Below are 21,449 nucleotides of genomic sequence, written 5' to 3'. Positions count from 1 at the left end.
TTAGTGATGACTGTACGTACATCTTTAAAGAGCTTTATGTGCTATATGACACTGCAGGTATCTCCTTATCCACAAGTAAATTGCTACGACTTGTTCAAATGCCAAGTCCTTGAAAATCATTTCTATAAACTGAGTCATTCTTAACTTGGTTATGAGATGAATGATGGAACTCCTAGTTACAATACAAAGTGTTACAGTATGCAAGGCATCTCTAGGGCACCCTGTATTGCTAATTACAATGCAGTACACTTCTTATATATTGTTTGCATTTGCTCACAGTGCATTACAAGTTTACACTGTGTTAGAATGCTACAATTTCATTAGAACTGGGAAAGGGGTGGAAATTTGTATGTTGGCCTTATAAACTATAGTTAACTGTTCATAAGATTACCTTTTTACTTTCTCGTATACGAAGTACAGGGAAAGTATTGTAATTGTCCAAGATTCAATGTCGAGTTTTTGATGAATCTCCACATTTTAGACCCCCCTGACTTTCTCTTATATGAAGTAAAGGGAAAGTATTGGAATCCTCCAAAAATTCCATTTCGAGATTTTGATGAGTCTCAACATTTTTTGACCTCCCCGAGCCCTAAAATAACACTTCTGGAATTATGTCTGTGTGTCTGTCTGTGAGTGTGTATGCATGAAAACACGATAACTTGAGTAAGCTTTTATTTAGGTCAACCAAATTTTGCATCCAAGTATTAGGTACAAAACGTAGATTTCTATCAACTTTTGGGCTATTTCCGTTAACCGGAAGTGGTACTTTACCTTTCATTCATGCAGCTGCTGAGTCTGATTTATTCAACTTTACTTTTATAATAATCGTTCAGTATATTATTAATTTGATTTGATGTTGATGGTTCTTTAATGTACATAATATAAAAATCTTGTGGTTTACTCCTCAGATATCCATCCCCATATCTGTGTATATGAGAAAGTCTAGGGGAGACCACTCCTGATTTTCTTTTTTTCTTGCTTTGAAAATGCTACTACCAGTAGGATACAGGATTAGATTCCCAATCAGAAGTTTTGCAAACTTTTCAGAAGGAATAAATACAAGACAAGAAACAAGTTAAAACAATAACCGCATTTTACTGGAAGATTGGTGCTTTCTGTACAAGAACAAAGATATTTACACCCCTGCTGCTGGGGTTATGTACATGAGTGAACAAACAGCAATACTTAACTTGAATACTTGACGTTCTATAAATTAAACATTAAATATACTCAAGACACTTTCACGGGAGGACCCATGAGATGTATCCCCAAGCTTCATGAACTGATATGTAGAATGGCTGGTTTCTTGTGAAATTGTCTCTGTAAGCAAAGCACAATTCTAGTCTTCATGTAGTGACTTACCAAAACAACCACAACAGAGACTTGCCAATATTTCTGTTTCCTTCAAAAGAAAAACAAAAAAAAGCTTTCAGATCAGGATTTCATTCCGACCTGAAGGCAATAAGCTGGCTGGAAACCCAATGTAGCAGAGTTCATGCCAGTTTAAAGAAAATGCAATCCCAAGAGGTTCTACGCTGCTTCAGTACCATAAGAAAATTCACCCCCTCCATCAGTTTCACCTCCACGTGAGGAAGTTTAGATGGCAGACGTATTTTGGGATTAGTTTTGCCTTCCAGTGCCCAGCACTGGGAAGCAAAAATTGGAAATGGCCGTTTTCTGCCTGTGTCTGTGATTGTCATTTGTTGTTTGTATCTTGCCGTCTAAGTCTCTTTACTTTACGCATGTAGAAAAGTGAGAGCTGGTTCTTCTAAGAATGGATTTGTCAATAGCCACATAAATGTCAGCACAAAAGAGAGGTATGTAGCACAGAGGCCAGACTTTTAAAGGACTGTCAGTAGTACTAGGGTGTTGTACTGTGTTAGCCATTATGAATGTAGAGAAAAGCCAAGCAAAATGACACCTTTTATTGGCTAACTAGAAAGATTACAATATGCAAGCTTTCGAGGCAACTCAGGCTGTCAGAAAATGGCGACAGCCAACATCCCCAAATTTACAACCCACGATGAAAAGCTGTGGGGCTCAAGAGCTAAAATGAAAAACATGGCTTAGCCGAAGGCTAACAAAAACTCACACGCAGCAGAAACCCTGTTGTTACCTGTAGAATGCTGGGTACACTCATGCAGAGGACAGTCAATGAGAAAACCAAGAAAACCCAAAACTACCTCAGTGTTGCCAACAGAGGCTTTACTGTAGATCATAAAATGAAGCCTCCATTCCAATATACCTCATCACTCATCCACAAAAACACATTAACTGCCAATCCATATGGAACAATCTTCCCCCATAAGCTAAAAAAAATTACCCAGGGGAGGAAAAAACAAAAACACATTAGGTGGGCATGGCTTCAGTCATCTGAGCAAACCTAAGAGGCATTCTGGCATTTTTCCCAAATTCTGTGCACAAAGCTCACTAAAACATCACACAGAAACAAAAACACATCACCGCAACAGGCTTATTAAAGAGATACAGGCATTAAGGAGAACACCCTGTGTCATTTTAACGTTGAGGAGAAAGTTTGCTTTAATTAAGGCGCAACATTCCACTTACCAAATAATGCAAAATTCTCCTTCAAACGCTGCACTGTGTCTTAGTTGAGGATACGGCTTCTGTTCACAATTAGTAAAATGGCTGCTTTCATTTAGTCCTGAGGGGTGCATTTGACAAATTCCTCAGTTGGACTGATAAGCGCAATCGGGCTGCACTTTTACAAGTTATCATCTTTGCATATTATCACACGTGCCAGTGGGCTTACTTTTTTAAACTGGGTCACAAAACAGGAGAAAATGACACCTGACACCTAGCAGATATGGCAATGTTTTCACTTGACGCTTTGTCTGGCACACCATCACTGACTCAAACACTGTAATCAATCACTTTGTGGAATTTTTTGAATCTTGGCTAGAGTTACAATCCCATCATAAATGTCAAGTTTGGCTAACTTGTGCTCTTGTCCACCACTGTAAAAACAGAGGTGAAAATGGGGCACACCACAGCATTCAGGCTCACTGCACGTAACAAAATCCATAACCTTTCCACTTAGCAGTAGCTCTTTCAACATTTATATTTTATACAAAATTTAAAACTGCCAGTGCTGAAATCATACACAGCTCTTCTTTAAAAAATGGTTGGCTGTCTCAGATGTGGTTTTTCAACCCCCACTTTCTCAAGATTTGTTTTTTTTTTTTCTGTTGGACTTGTATAAATATCTTTAAACTCCAAAACACACACTCACATCCAAACACACCAAATTGTTAAAATCCAAGAACTTCAGTGCTGCATATTGTTAAGATTTGCATCACCACTACACCAGGACAGCAACAGAATGAAAGAATTGAAGTGGAATTTAGCCTGCGACTGAACAACATTCTTGCCGTCATTGTCTTTCCCCGAAGGCCTCAGTGTCTGTGGTTTCCAACTGTGTCAAAAGCAAGGGGGACAGAGCAAGGCAGGCACAATATGGCTGGTCCCTAAAAGTCCCCAGACAGTAAACCTGGAAGCCAAGCTATCAAGTAAATAAATTATAAAAAAAGATGGCAACATGCTAAATTGAAAGCGTCAGTGTGCCAGGTGGGGCTTAGCTGTTGAAGATGATAGCGACCAGGAACAAGAAAAGATGAGAAAGACACAAGGGGTGGTTAAAAGTCACACATCCATTCTATGATCAAGGCTAAGTGTTGTCCATGAACAAATTAAAGCAGAATAGTTCACCTACCCCTGCTTTCAAAACACTTTGTTTTATTTTGCATAATTCTTTTCTTGTACGAGCACAACCGCTAACCCTCAACACCCCCATTGAGGATTTCTTTTGTACCCTGAAAGCAAAATGACTTGCTTTTAAGCTGAGGGGGTCCCCAGTTTGTTTGTTTGTTTTTTTTTTTTTCTCAGCTGAAGCCTGCCATCGACTTATCCATTTTTGTTTTCAGGCCCGCTGGTCCCTGAAGTCAGATTTGCAGGCCCATGCTGTCTCTCTGAATCCCTGGGAAGATGTTCCCAATGGAACTCTCCAACTGTCAGCCCATGGGTTTTGCGGAGCGAAGCTGAAAACACTTCCATGGGGACTTAATACATTTCATTTTTGATTTTGTCTCTTTTGTTTCTGTCCCTTAGACAAGAAGGCTGGCTTTCAGTAAATTACATTCCTGATGTTTTTCACAGTTACACGACAATAATAATAAATAATAAAAACAAAGTACCAATTTTGAGAAAGTGATTTTGGAATGAATTTCCAAGTCTTTTGGTGCCATTAGTAGCAGCAGGCATGAATAGGGCTCCTTTGCTTGGACCTACACGTTCGAGAAGAATTGTGCAATCTGGTACTGAGTGGGTTCATGCCCAAGGGCAGTCACTTCAGTTATCAACATGGAGGTTGAGTAGTTGTGATTGGTTATCCTTGCCTGGGAGAAAACCCTGACAGACCGGTGGGTCTTGACATAATGCCATGTGGATTGTACCTTGCAGGACAGATGAGAGTTATATTTGTATAAAAAAATTTTGTACAAGACATTGTGGCCCTTTTAGTTTTGAGAGGCACTGGGTAGAAAGCGGTGGTCCAGCGTGCTTTGGAAAAAGCAGGCTTCCAAATTAATGTAACGGTACCAAGTATGGAGAAGGATGTGGAGTAAAGTCCAAATTCATCATAAATCAAAACATTCTGCAAAAAGGTGATCCATTGGAATATAAAAAAAAAAATTAATAATTAAACAAAAAACAAAACAAAACAAAAAACAGCCCTACCCCTGGAATGAAATAAATCACAATGTTTGCTGGTGCCTTCCAAATGCACAGGTACTGTGATGGGAGAAATTTCAACATGATGAACCCAAGACTTCAAAAAGCGAGTTCATAGGATTTTTGTTCGACGTACAAAATTCAATTAAAAGAATAAAAATGTTCAAGAGCAGGACTGGGTAGTTCATTCATTATGACCCTGATTGTAGCAGGATATGGCATTTGTTTAAGGCAATTGCAGTAGAGCTTCTTGAGTCAGAGCATTGAGCATGCGCCAGATGGTGCAACCAGCTTGCCCAGATGACATGGTCTCCTTCTCCTTCAAAGATTTGGCTCCACGGCAAACCAGCTTTAAAATTCCCAAGACGGTCTCCTGATTCAATACAATCTATATTGAAAGTGGATCAGTTAAGGCACGAATGCTGTGGAACCCACTCCGTTTTCATTGGCTCTTCAGCAGCAGCAATAACCAGGCACATTTGGGACCAGACCTTAGTTGTATGCACTATTTTTTTTTTTTTTTTTGCTCCAAGCATTTGGGGGTCAGCTGTGTAGGAAACTGCAAAAGCAGACTAGATTAGACTATTCCAATTAAAAAAAAAAAATCAATAAATAAATAAAAATAACCACCCAACTAAGATGGATCGGATCACATGGCTTGTAAGAGGTTTCAGTTTCAAGATTTGCCCAGGCACGCTTGTGGACAGCAAAACTGGTAGAAAACCAAATAGTTCCTTCATTAATGCGCTTTGAAAATGCAGGAGGTGAACGCTGAGGCTATGCCTCGGTGGCAGGACTGTTCCGGCTCAGCTCCTTGATTCCATGTAAAATCCTCTTCATGTGGCCCACTTTCGTCACTCCCCAAATCCTGGAATAAAGAAAATGAGATCAGAACAGGCCGCCTCTGTGGTGACATTTTTTTTTTTTTTTTTTATTGCTTATGTGGTAGATGTCTTTACAAAAAAGAGAATTATGACAACAGGATCTGTAACAATAAGCTATTTATGTACATCTTTTAAAACACTGAAGCACACAGGGATTGTGACTAGCTCAAATTGGCTGCCTTGTGGTTTATACAGAAGAGGGTAACACACTATTATAATGCTGTGAATTTGTACGGAGGGAATTTGTGGGTCAAAATGAAAATCATTCCTTATATAAGGACCAAAAAATGTCAAATTTAAAATATAATAAATAAGTGCCTTGCTAATGAAGTAACTGTTTGGCTATTTGAGGGGTACTCACTATTAAATTACCTGGTTAGAAAATAGAGGGAGGTCATTCTGCCATTATTCAAAACAGTTTAAACTTAACAATTGGTTAACAGCTCCTAGCAGACCAAAGTAATTACGATTAGCTCTTTTTAGCAAAATTTGGAAATGACAGATCAAGGAGTAAATCTAGTTCCTGTTAGCTAGCAAAGGATAGCGTTTATTACACTTCTCTCTTTTCACTTCCTGAGATCAATTTTAGCAATACAGAAAGTATCATTAAAAAGCACTCCACAATGACAGCTTTAAAACTTGGCAAACACTTTTTGTGGAGCAAAGAATTTATAATTACCAAGGCACATGCCAGTATGCCGACAGTTTCAGCTAACCTACAGCCTCAGTTTGTTGACATACAGAATTAATAAGACGCATTAGATGTGATTTTATAAATTGACTGCATTTCATCTATGGATCCTAGCAACCGTTTCTCTTTGTATCATCTCAAAATGTTTTATTTTATATGAGTTATTATATTCCTGCCATGAAGCACATGAACATAAAAGGGTTAGATATGGTTTTAAACTTATGGTTCATAGTGTTAAGCCAGTTATGAAATGACATGGTGTGCTGCTTTCCATCAGCGCAGACTCCCATACATTAAGTCTGAGATGAGCATTTGCCCTTTCAAAAGCTGATTCTAGTGTCGGTAGGACAACTAAGTTGTTCAAGTTATGAAGGCATGGCATCAGTCTTAATGTAGCATGTAGACTCTCTGTAGTCATCAACATTGAAGTGGCAACTACAAACATTTATTGTCACGACGTATAACAAAACAAATCCTTCTCTTTTAATGGCTTGGTTTAATCAGTGGGAATGCTGTGGTGACTAAGGTGAGGATGATTTAGTTTTTAAGAATTTGAAGTTAGACAGATACTCCTAAAGCTCATTTCACTGTTTTGCCATTGTTCTGCATAACCCAAGGAGCATTTAAAACCTTCACCTCACCTTCCAGAAGAAACAAAATACATTTACAGTGCATCCGGAAAGTATTCACAGCGCATCACTTTTTCCACATTTTGTTACGTTACAGCCTTATTCCAAAATGGATTAAATTCATTTTTTTCCTCAGAATTCTACACACAACACTCCATAATGACAATGTGAAAAAAGTTTACTTGAGATTTTTGCAAATTTATTAAAAATAAAAAAACTGAGAAAGCACATGTACATAAGTATTCACAGCCTTTGCCATGAAGCTCAAAATTGAGCTCCGGTGCATCCTGTTTCCCCTGATCATCCTTGAGATGTTTCAGCAGCTTAATTGGAGTCCACCTGTGGTAAATTCAGTTGATTGGACATGATTTGGAAAGGCACACACCTGTCTATATAAGGTCCCACAGTTGACAGTTCATGTCAGAGCACAAACCAAGCATGAAGTCAAAGGAATTGTCTGTAGACCTCCGAAGGCCCCAATGAGCACAGTGGCCTCCATCATCCGTAAGTGGAAGAAGTTTGAAACCACCAGGACTCTTCCTAGAGCTGGCCGGCTATCTAAACTGAGCGATCGGGGGAGAAGGGCCATAGTCAGGGAGGTGACCAAGAACCCGATGGTCACTCTGTCAGAGCTCCAGAGGTCCTCTGTGGAGAGAGGAGAACCTTCCAGAAGGACAACCATCTCTGCAGCAATCCACCAATCAGGCCTGTATGGTAGAATGGCCAGACGGAAGCCACTCCTTAGTAAAAGGCACATGGCAGTCCCCCTGGAGTTTGCCAAAAGGCACCTGAAGGACTCTCAGACCATGAGAAAGAAAATCTGGTCTGATGAGACAAAGATTGAACTCTTTGGTGTGAATGCCAGGTGTCACGTTTGGAGGAAACCAGGCACCGCTCATCACCATGCCAATACCATCCCCTACAGTGAAGCATGGTGGTGGCAGCATCATACTGTGGGGATGTTTTTCAGCGGCAGGGACTGGGAGACTAGTCAGGATAAAGGGAAAGATGACTGCAGCAATGTACAGAGACATCCTGGATGAAAACCTGCTCCAGAGCGCTCTTGACCTCAGACTGGGTTGACGGTTCATCTTTCAGCAGGACAACGACCCTAAGCACACAGCCAAGATATCAAAGGAGTGGCTTCAGGACAACTCTGTGAATGTCCTTGAGTGGCCCAGCCAGAGCCCAGACTTGAATCCGATTGAACATCTCTGGAGAGATCTTAAAATGGCTGTGCACTGACGCTTCCCATCCAACCTGATGGAGCTTGAGAGGTGCTGCAAAGAGGATGGGTGAAACTGGCCAAGGATAGGTGTGCCAAGCTTGTGGCATCATATTCAAAAAGACTTGAGGCTGTAATTGCTGCCAAAGGTGCATCGACACAGTATTGAGCAAAGGCTGTGAATACTTATGTACATGTGATTTCCCAGTTTTTTTATTTTTAATAAATTTGCAAAAACCTCAAGTAAACTTTTTTACACGTTGTCATTATGGGGTGTTGTGTGTAGAATTCTGAGGAAAAAAATGAATTTAATCCATTTTGGAATAAGGCTGTAACATAACAAAATGTGGAAAAAGTGATGCGCTGTGAATACTTTCCGGATGCACTGTATATGCACATGTGAATAGGGCCCATTACCAAACTGAAAACAGTGGTAACAGCATCAAGAAGAGTCAATGCAAGTGAGCACTAAAAGACAACAGCTATGTCCAAGATCATCAATTAGCTTTTGCCTGGACCCAAGTCATGCTCCAACATATTACTTTCAGTTATTAAAATTATGTGGAATCTATAAATGTGAGGCATCTATAACAGCGGGCAAGTATTGAGCTCAAGGTGACAAGGCACACAGGGCCACGGGAGAGAATTCATCACTAAATGAAATGATTCAGTCCATGTCTACGTGTTGAATTTCAGAGTACTCACAATGAAAATAATTAAATAATTACTGCTTATTTGCTACTTCAATTACATTGTCAACACCTAGAAATGAAGTCAGTGGGAGGATTCCTATTCAAAAGCAATGGGGCACAATTGGCTGGAAAGTGTGCGCAGGTTCTCAGGCACCCTTAGCCCCCACTGTTCCTTTCTGATCCATCAAAATACTGGATATAAATGCACAGATGTGCCATGTCTGTGTTGTCTGTCGATTCATCCATGGATAGGGACATATGATCAGCCTCACTGATGTCGTCTGACTTAGGATATTTCCTACTAAGGTATCGACACAACGTGCAGCAGGGACAGCTAACAATTTAATAGCTTTATTAATTGATTTATCACTAGCAAGCTCTGATAAATGCCTGTAATGTACTCTTTATACCTTTGCATCAGTAAAAGCTTTATTGTGCTTAGCTAATGGCCCATGTATCTTGGATGGAAATACTTGTATTTTTTTCCTTTTGTGTTTGTGAGCAGGTTAGATGCCCTCAATGATGTTTGGGACAAAGACACATTTTTCCTCGATTTACCCCTCCGCTCCACAGTTTAAAATTACAAATCAAACAATTTAGACGTGACTAAAGTGCACATTGCAGACTTTGATTTAAAGGTATCTGCATACATTTCAGTCACAACCTGTAGAAATGACAACACTTGTTCTACATAGGTTTAAATTGTGGAGCAGAGGGGTAAATCAAGAAATAACATGTCTTTGTCCCAAAAATTATGGCGGCACCGTATTTCCTGCATTGATCACAGCTTGCTTTCAAGGCCTCAGTTTTCATGAGGTTGTGCTGGATCAGATCCATTAAAACTGCTATGCTTCTGAAGATAGTGGCACCTCAAATTGTACCCTTAGAGGCCATTTCATTGTAAATCAGACAGGCTGTGAGAGCATTTTGGAATAAGGGCATTACAAAGACACGCTTTATGGTCTGTTTGTCATTAAAGTGAATGAATTTTCATCTTAAGACATTTTCGCTACTTAACTTGTTTTGATAGCTAACTTGTAACCTGAATTTTGAATATTACTTCCTGGCTAATTAGTAAATGTCACATGATTGGATACAATTTCATAAGAAAAAAACAATTTATTTTAAATATTTCAGCTTGAAATTATAACGATCCCACAATAAATTTCGTGCAATATATTCTTGACGATTCCTTATCCTGCGCAGATAGTCGCAACCTGTCTAAATTCTAAGTTTGCATGTGTGTGATGTGAATGAGTGGATAAGAGGTTGAAAGTGTGTCTGTTAAAAGTGTGTGAGATGAAGTGGTTGGCTTGAGTGGATGTGTGCATCAATAGGCACTTTACCACCGTGGGAACTTTTTAGAAACTCAGGACCTATTATAGCATTCCCACCACAGGAACTCTGTGTACTTTCTCCGGTCCTGTTCAGCCAATATACATCAGACTTCCAATACAACTCTGAGTCCTGCCACGTGCAAAAGTTCGCTGACAACACTGCTATCATGGGCTGCGTCAGGAGTGGGCAGGAGGAGGAGTATAGGGACCTAATCAAGGACTTTGTTAAATGGTGCGACTCAAACCACCTACACCTGAACACCAACAAAACCAAAGAGCTGGTGGTGTGTTTTAGGAGGCCCAGGCCCCTCACAGACACTGTGATTATCAGAGGTGACTGTGTGCAGAGGGTACAGACCTATAAATACCTGGGAGTGCAACTGGATGATAAATTGGACTGGACTGCCAATACTGATGGTCTGTGCAAGAGAGGACAGAGCCGACTATACTTCCTTAGAAGGATGGCATCCTTCAACATCTGCAATAAGATGCTGCAGATGTTCTATCAGACGGTTGTGGCGAACGCCCTCTTCTACGCGGTGGTGTGCTGGGTAGGCAGCATAAAGAAGAGGAACGCCTCACACCTGGACAAATTAGTGAGGAAGGCAGGCTCTATTGTAGGCACGGAGCTGGACAGTTTGACATCTGTGGCAGAGTGACAGCCGCTGAGCAGGCTCCTGTCAATCATGGAGAATCCACTGCATCCACTAAACAGTGTCATCTCCAGACAGAGGAGCAGCTTCAGCGACAGACTGCTGTAACTTTCCTGCTCCACTGACAGATTGAGGAGATCATCCCTCCCCTACACTATGCGATTCTTCAATTCCACTCTGGGTGGATTAAACGTTAACATTATACAAAGTTATTGTCTGTTTTACCTGCATTTTTATCACTCTTTAATTTAATATTGTTTTTTTTATCAGTATGCTGCTGCTGGAGTGTGTGGGGATTAATAAAGTAAGTATCTATCTATCATTTGTAGTTTTTGTTAGGTAGTTCCTAGTTCTTTTTTTGGCTCCCACTCCACAGTATGTACTTTTTGTTTAACCAGGAATTATCATGGGTGGGGCTCAGGTGATGATTTGTGCTGATTGGTTTACCACAAGTATTGGTGCCATCTTTCAAATGTGTCTGTAGTCTAAAATTTATTATTGAAGATGGAGCACCACAATTCGCACTGCATCACTTTTCATACCAGCCTTATTGGTGATCTGCACCATGCATTGCAATGAAAGAATAATCTGCCCCAATAATTTGTGATTGCTTCAAAGCAATAAAGAAGTGGGGTGTTTTGAGGTGGAGGGGAGTTAACCATGAACTCTTGATCGGGTCACACTTTTCACTATATCAATCTTCATATCAGCCACCATACACCGCATAGAAGTAATAAGGAGATGGGGGGGTTTGGGGGTCCTGAAAACAAAGTTCCAATGTTGGGAAAGTGCCTTTTGCTATATTTGGGCTTGCCCCAAAGAGTATTTGGTCTGCATGAAATGGGGTGTCAGGCCAACTCACATACACACGCGCACACACACACACACACGCACATACAAACACATACACTCACTCTGAGCTAATTCGAAATTGCGAATAAACTTACCAGCATATCTTTGGCTACGTGTGAGGGAAAACTCATAAAGGCATGGGAGAAACTTTGCACTTTGTATAACTGGGTACTGAATTCAATCCTGTAAAACTGAATCTGTGAGGTTGCAGCACTACCCACCACACCACCAAGCAGCCCATCACACAAATAGACAACTAAAATGCAGTTTTTAAGGGTTAGGCACTGCCTCTATGAAAAATGTTCTACAAGTCACTGCAGTGTGACTCCTTACCTCCTTGATCTACTATGTGGCGGCATGTCATTTGCTTTTAGGGAAAAGCATAGTAAGATGGGTTAGTTGCAAGGATGACGGCGGCACTTAGGGAAGGGGGAATTCAAGCATCAGAATGTACCTTGAGGTCACGCCGCTCCAGGTGCAGGAGCTCGGCTCCACGGATGTCATGGCCAATGAAAGTGTCCTTGTACTCGCAGAGGCTGAGCACCTCCAGCCACACTGCCACGTCTTCCGTACCCCAGAGGTGCACTGTTAGAGAGTGAGTGAACCCTTCAGTACCCAACACCAGATAGAGAAACAAAGAGAGAAAAGAGACAGAAAATGGCCAGCCCAGCCTCCATCTATGATTTGAGTCATTTGCACATTCCCAGCCAAATGTAAACTAAAGAGTACGTGAAGAGGACTGGGTGGCACAGTTTCACAATCTAAAAGCAAAAGGGGAAAAATAAAATCATTTCAATCAAACACCACTAGACTGTGATTAGAACTGGAAAAAAATCACAAGTGAACAAGAGATAATAGCAATGATTAACATAAAAAGACATAAATGATTCCACCTTTCCATCATTTGGCATGTGATTGAAATCCACTTGAGGAAATAGTAAAAGCAGTAATTTGATAATGTAGGGTCATTTTCAGAGGACCCTCAGAATACAGTGACCAGTCTGTTGGGTGGGCTTTTTTCTCTATAGGAGCTCTGGAGGATCTGATGCATTTTATGAACATTTTCTTTACCTTTCATGGGTGTGCAAAAGCCAGAAAACAGTCATATTTTATTTGGCACCAGCCCATAAAGAAATTCTTGAAAACTGAATAGTTAAATGCTTGGTGGAGTGAGCTGGTAATGAGGCACGACCTGACCACATAGCACAGTCTGGTTCTGGGTAGTGGAAGAAACCATAAGCAGTTTATAGGATAAACAAACCTTTTAGTGTAAAAAAAAGTAGAAAATAAAATGTAAGTGCTGAGTAATGCACACAAAATGTGGGGCTCTTTTCTTTTTGATCAAAATAAAAGGACTAGTAAACATTTTTGTTTCATATTAAAACAAATGTATTATACTTGTATCTGTCTTTGTGGGTTGCAAAGTTTGCAAAAACAGATCAGAAAATACACTAAAGTGATCAATTGTACTAAAATGTTTCTTCCATTTTAAAAGCTTTGACATATAATCTGAACCTGAACATCTCTCTTATCATCTCACCATATTTGTATGGTCATTACAACCACCTGCCAGTAGATGTCAGTGGTGTGCTTTGCAGAGTAATCGATAGAAAATTAGTTCTGCATGCTTTCATCACAACCTACGACTTTTAAAAAATTTTATTCCTATCTTAATTCAGCAAGCTATTGTTTACAGTTTCTCTGTTTTGTTGTCAATCCACAAAATTTAACAAGGTTTGTTAGTTTTTTTTATTGGAATTATACAAGTACTGTAAGTTGCCTTGGGATGATTTCATTTTTTTTGTTAGCTTGGTAATTTGGTATTTTTTTTTTTTGGTATTTAATGAATATTACTGTAAATACTATTTACATTCTCCTTTTTTGGTAATGATCATTATAATTAATATTTACATCCCCCTTTGACCAGGTCTTCTGGTTATTTAAGGCATTATTTACTAGTGACCATGGTTAGTGGGTCTAACACTGAATCCTTTCAGCACTCACCGTCATTTGCCCTCATGTCTGCTCCCCTTGCCATTAACTTTCAATTACGGGAGCAAACTCCCCAGCTTAAAAGAGTGAATTTGTAGAAAAACGTCAAGTCAGAGTTTCATATCAATGCACTTTTCTGAATATAGAATGGTAGATTAGACAGCTAACTAAACCAGGTCACCAGTTAGACATAAAATCAATCACTGACCCCTGAAACTGATTGGACCAAAAACCTGCAGCCACAGGAGGCCTGGAGGGCTGACATTGAGAGTCAGTCATTTGGATGATGGGGTCAGTCTTGGTAGCAATAGTTGAGTTAGTAGTATTGGCATGTCCACAGGGTACCATGAAAAGAGTGCAACCAACATGTGACATCTTGCCATACTCCAGAGACATGATAAACAAGAATACAGAACTATACACAGAATACAGAATAGAATATGGAATAGAATATAGAACTATACACTGAACTATAAATACAGAAGTTCATTTTATTCACTAGAAATTCAGTATATACGTAATTTAGTACATCCTAATTAAAATTGCCATGTTATAGTTTTATGAACTGATAACCAATCAAAAGAAATGTAAATTTAAAATGAAAGTGAATATTTAGGCCATAATCAGAAATGATGTTCTAGAATTTCCATCACTGGAGGATAAATGGATATGGTTATTGGTAAAGCTGAACACTGGATTTTTTTAATTAAACATTTTACAGAGTATACCACTCCACTAACAGTTTGAAAGTAAAGAAATGAAAAATAAACTAATTTAATGGCCTCCAGAATTTCTTCAGTGCTATATCAAAATCATTCTGAATGTCAGTGCTATATTAAAATTGTTCTTTTTGGATGCTTCTCCCCACTAAGTAGTGCTGTGTTCTTCTTAGAGAGTAGTGTGAAAGCATTCAATATTTCCAATACACAGAGATTATACCGGTCTGCCTTTTCTATACATGTGTATTAAGGTGGTCCCACTGTGGTATCAAAGCTTCAAAAACCCACCTGGCTGACTGAGACAGCTCCCTGCAGCTTCCTTGTTCTTGTTGTTCTTCTCCTTCTTAAACTTTGGCACCAGGCGGAACTTCCCACTGCGGCTTCGCTTCGTATATTCCATTAGGTGACTCTGTGGAAGGTGAACCACAGGTTAAGAGAAGATGGTCCAAATGGCTCTGTTTCCAGTTTGAATTAAACCGCACAGCAGTCTGACAGCTTGAGATGGACACACAGCAATATTCATAAGTACACAACCAAATGTAGGCGCCAATGAAATAAGTACAAGCACAGTGTCTAAAATATGGCACTAGCATCTTATTTAACTCTTTGACCTTTTTTATTTTTACAAATCACCTTTATTCTTGAAGTTGAACATTGGTTGAACTTGATGTTCTTTTTCCATTTTTCATGAGAGCGCAAAGAATTCTGTTGGGGTTGCCCAACAGCAAGAGAACCCGCATACACTACCAAGGTAGGAAAATGCAAGATGTATTGCACATTTTACACAAGAGGCTGTACTATGGTTGACTGAGAACCTTCTGCTGGAAGGGCACAAGAATAGGGTAGTCACTCATCAGTATACTGGCAAATGACTGCCTCTTTAGCAGATTGTCTCAAGCTTGTATAAACTTGGTCATTTCTAAATATAATGATAGAGCAAGAGAAGTAACCAGTTCTGTGACTGATTTCAATATGTTAGTTTGAAATAAGCTTTTGAATTGGGGAAAGAAACTTTGCAAATAAAAATTGTGGAAAATACACTTTCACATGCAAAAAAACAAATCAAAAACCATTGGAAGAATACTAGATGAATAAACACATTATTAAAACATCAAATGAAAAAGATTAACCTACAGGTACTTTACACAAAAAAAACCCATAAAATACAAATAACAGAAATCACAACTGTAAATGGAAACTAAAAAAACTGAATAAGAAATACTGTAACACATTCTTTCAGGTCTACCACCTTTAAATAAAAGATGCCCAAGGCACAACTGAAAATGAGCAGGAAATAACAAACGAGTTAAATAAATGTTTCACCCAAGTTTTTACCATGGAAGAAATAAATAAATACTTCAGGAAGATGTAAAGTTAAGCTACTTTTTTAGAATTTTAAAACAGGAAAGTTAAATGTACTTCAAGACAGGATGTGTCATGAAGACCAGTATTAAGAGCATGATGGGACTGTTCAAGTAGTGTTAAAAAGAAAAAGATGCATCATTGATTAACTGTAAGACCAGTCTATTCTGGTAATTTATTTTGCATTGGTGAAAGTAGTACCTGTTTAACTGTAAAGTTACAAATATGGCTTCAGAGACAACATGGATTCTAGTAAATACTAAGCAATGGGCCTTAGCTCTACAGTGTATAAAATAACAGAAATGATGGTCAAAAACTAAAATACTATTTGAATTCAAACATGTTCTAAATAACATGCAGAATGAAGAGAAATGATGAACAGAGACTTTCATTTTCACTCCACATTGATGACTCTGAATCTAGAATGATCCAAGTTATAAAAATTACTTTCGAATTATGCAATTTTCTAACCCACTTAATCCAAACCAAGGTTGTATAGGGTGCAAAGCAAGATCAAACCCTGGACTGGGTGCCAGTCCATCATAGTGCAACCACACACTCAACCCCACACAAACCAAAAAATAGACCAAATTTAGTGTCACCAATTCACCTAACCTGCATTTCTATTAGACAGTGAGAGAAAACTGGAGCACTTGGAGGAAACCCACACGAGGTGAACATGCAAACTCAATGCAGGAAGGACCCAGGATGCAAACCCTGGTCTCCTTATTTCGAGGCATCAGCACTACCACTGCACTATGATGCCACCCTGCTTTCAAATTTTTCTTAGCCAAAAAAAAGACTATGGTGTAGTGAGTAAATGTATTAAATCTGTGAATGACACCAAATTAAGTGGAACAGCAAAATATTAGGAGGACTGCAAAAACAATTTACAAAGACCTGGGAAATCTTAAAAACCATATTGAAATTTGTACTACATTAACTCAAAAGGAACATAAATTATAAATACAACATAAGCAATACTGACCTAGGGAAAAGGTCTTAGGAGTTCAAACTGAAAAAAAACATTCCCATTGTCCAGGCAATGTACAGGCACATACAGTAAATCGGGTTATACTATAAAATTGTTAAAATAATTCACACTGTTTATAACACAGTTCATTTTATTCATGACAAAAACTAAAAGGAAAAGCTGCATGTGTTTATGAGCTATACCTTCCCAAGCTTAGTAGTAAGACCACCTACCTCATCGTCCACAGGCTCAAACAGCTGACATAGCCAAGAAATTTCAGACAGTTTTTGAAGCTGTAGGTCTACATTTCCGAGGGCATTTGACAACTGCTCTTTCTGAGGGGAATCTAACTGCTTTGGGAAAAATAAGAGATGTGGCTAATGAGAAAACATGCAGAGAAACAGTACAGCTACTTCATGGCTGCTTATATGCTGGCATACTAAAGAATTGTTTATTGTGCTGAACTTTTACAACTTTTGACCCGAATAATGGCTGTCAAGTTCATGTGGAACACTTTCTACCCTATCATATACCCTGCTGATCAAACATTTTATTTCCCTATTATATCAGATTTTACACGTTTGCCATGTTTCATAGATGAATCTTTACTGGACTCATAATGATTGAGCTGCCCAAAAAATATTTCTACGGTACTAAAACTTTACCAAGTGGTCCCAGCCAATTTATGTCAAATTAATTAACCCTGATGGCATATTTACTAAAACAAAACAGTAATGTATGCAAGTGAAATCATTTAAAATGAATTGTATAGCACAGTGGTGAACTCCCATAGCATTCCACTTTAAACATTTTACTAATAGAACCTGAGATTTTGAAGCACAAGTTGCTGCTTCCTCTAAGTAAAGCCACTGCCATGCATCTTGTGAACCAACTGCTCACTTATTTAATCTTCAGACACTTACATGTTGTGGCATTAAAAACTTCACAATAATAATGGGAAGCCACTTCTGCTTGATCTCGACCAACATTAACCATTCATTTGAATCAAATAAATATGTGACTGATAGAATACTTTGTGTTGATTAATGCTCAAAAAACATTAAAAATCCATACTGTAACTTCATAAAGTCAAAATATTCAAGGAAAATTAATACATTTTACAGCCTGTGTACAGTGTATACTTGTAAATGTTTAAGAGTTTTCAAGGCACACTGTTGTTCGGTCCATGAAATTTAAAATATTTATTTCAATTTCCTTAGCCTGCATAATACATAGAGAAATAAGAATTAATATATTAAGGTTAAAATGAAGGGGAAAATATCTGTAATTATAATACTAACAAATCACCTAAATTCACATATTTAACTCAGCAGTTTTCCTACAAAATATCAATTTGACCCACTTCAACTCCCATGAACCAACAGACTAAACATTCTTACCAGACTCATCTTTCCCCTCAACAGCAGCTCCGTCTCATTGTGTAGAGCCTTAACATTGCTGACCATCTCGATGACTGACCCGCAGTCCAAACTCTGTAATCAAACAGAATGCACACCACAGTGAACATCATGTCTTGAATGTACTGAACACACAGTCTCCTCCATAATGTGTGGAGAAAAGACACACTCTATGATTTACCCCTGTGCTCCACAGTTTAAAATTTCAAATCAAACAATTCAGATGTGATTAAAGGTACACATTGCATACATTTTGGTCACACCATGTAGAAATTACAACACTTTTTATACATTGCCCCCAATTAAGATTCCGGTAGACAATTAATAATCATCCCAAATAAATCACGCATACCTCTGTGTTTTTCGAGTTGCCATAGACCACATCCATGGATTTGGAGCTGGCATTGACGGCATGTGCAAGTTCTTGCTCAATGGTCTGTTGGGACTGGGCGATTTCTCGAATGCTAAACACACAAAAGTAAAAATGTGATCAGGAAAATGTAAAAGTGTGTTTTACTCCTGAACTTCTTTTTCTGTCTTGCACCATGCTAAATGATTGATTCTGGGGAAACTGGGCATGGGATTGTGCCAGAAAAGATTACATTTGAGACTGCCTAGGACACTATTACTACTAGCTGAGTTCCAAACTGTATATTTAAGACACACACAGAACATCTGTGAGCATTCCATATTTGTCCAAAGACAGCTTACATGTGAGTTAGCATATTACCAAATAAAATATCAGTTAATGATTGGCTGAGATAGAATACACAACTAAACAAAACAAATTCAAGGCAGTCCTTGTGAGCAATGGTAATAAAAAAGAGGAAACCACCATCTATTATTAAATTACTAGTTAGTGAATGTGGAAACCAATGGAGGAGAACCATAATCCACTACCTACAATTCTCTCTCTCCCATCAACATTTTATTTCCGTCATGATCAACATAATTTGAAACACCTCAATCCTTTTTAAGATCAACCAATTCCAGTTCCTTTGTTGAAGATTTTCAAAACAGACAGCAACAGGAAGAAGTAATAAACAAGAATTTCACAAAGTCATCACACCCAGTGTACGTCTCCTACTGGAGGTGCCTGCCTTGATGACAAACCAAAAGATCAGTTGTCTTTCATTCCTAATGTTCACCACAGTTTGGCTCCACCTAGGCCTTCTGTGATCTTTATTATGGTATTATTTTTGTGTGGTGAATATTTACGCTTAGAACTTTGTGTCTTAGTGACACCATCATGGATGCTTTATACAGCCAGGCTTTTGCTATGTGCACAAATCTTGTGTATGAAGTCACAACAGCTGCCGTTAATCATCTGACTAGGGAAGGCATTAGAATAAGGAAAGGTTTTTTGATGAAAAATACTTAATAAAACCAGTTTATTTAGACTTTAAGGTTTTAGAAACTGGGCTTGACATTGAAACCTAAACAGCTACAGGTGTCTTTTTTCTTTAATGACTTGTTGGCAAATATTTGTGTTTGATTTCTACCATAAAAAAATCTCACTATATTTAAAAGTTTCCATTTGTTCCTGCCACTAAAATTACAACTGAAAATGTTTAATGTACTTTTAGAAACTGCTTTATAAAGGTGGTTTAAAACACTGGGGACACTCTTTTAGTCACCCACAGGGATGCTATTGTGATTCATGAAAAATTGAAAGGCAAAAATTTGTTTTGTTGCTTTGTTTTTCTGCTTGTCACAAAGCAGAATTAGGTCATGACACGTCACGACTTTTCCAGCGATTTTCAGTCGCAGACTTTATTTACATAATGTTAGTGAGTCAGAAGCAGTTGACGGCTAACTCCCATGAGCAACCAGTTGAATAGTGACACATAGCCCATGACTCGCAAAACAACTAAATCAGACAGGTTTGATTATGTCTTAAGTCAAAGTGTCAGGCTCTGTGCATGTGTGAAGGCTGAGAATTACTGAGCACCTGGAAGTACAGTGCATATAATGTGGCTATGTGGAATAAGAAACATGTGTTTTGGACCTTGCAAACCAAAGTGAGGCTTGTCTGTCTGATGTCATGTATTTTACGCACCATGAAAGAACAGAAGAAGAAAAAAAAAATTTGGACGTGAGCATCAGTAGGGTGGCGCAGTGGTAGCGCTGCTGCCTCGCAGTAAGGAGACCTGGGTTTGCTTCCCGGGTCCTCCCTGCATGGAGTTTGCATGTTCTCCCCGTGTCTGCATGGGTTTCCTCCCACAGTCCAAAGATATGCAGGTTAGGTATATTGGCGATCCTAAATTGTCCTTAGTGGGTGCTTGGTGTGTGTGTGTGTGTGTGTGTGTGCGCCCTACTGTGGGCTGGCGCCCTGCTCGGGGATTTGTTCCTGCTTTGTGCCCTGTGCTGACTGGGATTGTCTCCAACAGACCCCCGTGACCCTGTGTTAGGATATAGCGGGTTGGACAATGGCTGGCTGGCATCAGTAGGCTTTGCTCCCTATGAACCAAGTTACCTCAACTATTCTATAACATTTCAGTAATAATTTACCACTCTGATGCTAATCTTTCTGATGATAAAACAGGTCATTACAAATGCAACTGACAAGAAGAATTCATAATTAATTGCAGAATTACAGTATTTGAGGGTTCCTCTAGAGTGCCTCTTTCTCTTGCACAATTTGGCTCAAAAACTAATCAGCACATCATCATCTCATAACAGGCTTAAGTTTTGAGGTATTTTTTCATCCATCCATTTTAGCTCTAGACTGTCCTCAAGAAACCGTGACACGCAAACACACACCCATTATCGAGATATCAATGTTTTGGGTATCAAGGGACTTTAAAACTTTGAGACCTGTCAAAAAACGGAGATCAAAATTTTTGACAAATCTAAAACTTTCACTCCTCCCCCATAGATAATAGGTTACGGTAGTCGTGGGGGGCAAATCAAAAAAAGGACAGAGATTGTGGCTGAACCCGCCATGCCTCTAAAGCCTTTGTATCAGCACCAGCTCTGTCATGCAGCTCTGTTATATATACGCTGTCGGAAAAAGGGACGAGCATGTGACACTTTGGAAATATGAAACTGTGTTAGAACGTTATCACGGAATTGTCTCCTGAGATTACTAGTTGTGTAATCTGACATCCTCCGGTGACAAGAGCAGCACTTATCACGTTTGATATCCATTTCAACTAGAAGCCATGTAATGGGAACCAAGAAGTGATGTCTGTATCACTCATTTGGGACCAGTGTGATAAAGACAATACGGTCTGCTGGACGATTAATAATGCCAGTAGAGGGTGCACTACG

The 21,449-nt window shown here is 39.1% G+C and overlaps 1 protein-coding gene across 6 annotated transcripts in view; it reads right to left on the bottom strand.

Moving 5' to 3' along the window:
* Positions 1–1,075: 1,075 nt before the first annotated feature.
* LOC114646550 (diacylglycerol kinase delta-like) overlaps positions 1,076–21,449 on the bottom strand; it is a 133,967-nt gene continuing 113,593 nt past the window's right edge. For 4 of the 6 annotated variants that reach the window (XM_051923576.1, XM_051923578.1, XM_051923579.1 and 1 more), the window contains 5 exons: positions 18,529–18,640; positions 18,159–18,251; positions 16,992–17,111; positions 14,712–14,832; positions 11,822–12,297 (listed from right to left, as the gene is read on the bottom strand). In XM_051923576.1, coding sequence (XP_051779536.1) covers positions 12,149–12,297; positions 14,712–14,832; positions 16,992–17,111; positions 18,159–18,251; positions 18,529–18,640 — 595 coding nt within the window. In that variant the 3' untranslated portion in view covers positions 11,822–12,148. Of the gene's footprint in view, positions 5,618–6,794; positions 6,800–11,820; positions 12,298–14,711; positions 14,833–16,991; positions 17,112–18,158; positions 18,252–18,528; positions 18,641–21,449 lie in introns of those variants that run through there. The other 2 variants (XM_051923580.1, XM_051923577.1) reach the window with 2 other exon arrangements.

Source organism: Erpetoichthys calabaricus, chromosome 2 (genome assembly GCF_900747795.2).
Source record: "Erpetoichthys calabaricus chromosome 2, fErpCal1.3, whole genome shotgun sequence".
In the NCBI taxonomy this organism is placed as follows: domain Eukaryota; kingdom Metazoa; phylum Chordata; class Cladistia; order Polypteriformes; family Polypteridae; genus Erpetoichthys; species Erpetoichthys calabaricus.
Note: the sequence above shows the minus strand (reverse complement) of the source record. Positions and strands in the feature narration are given on the sequence as shown.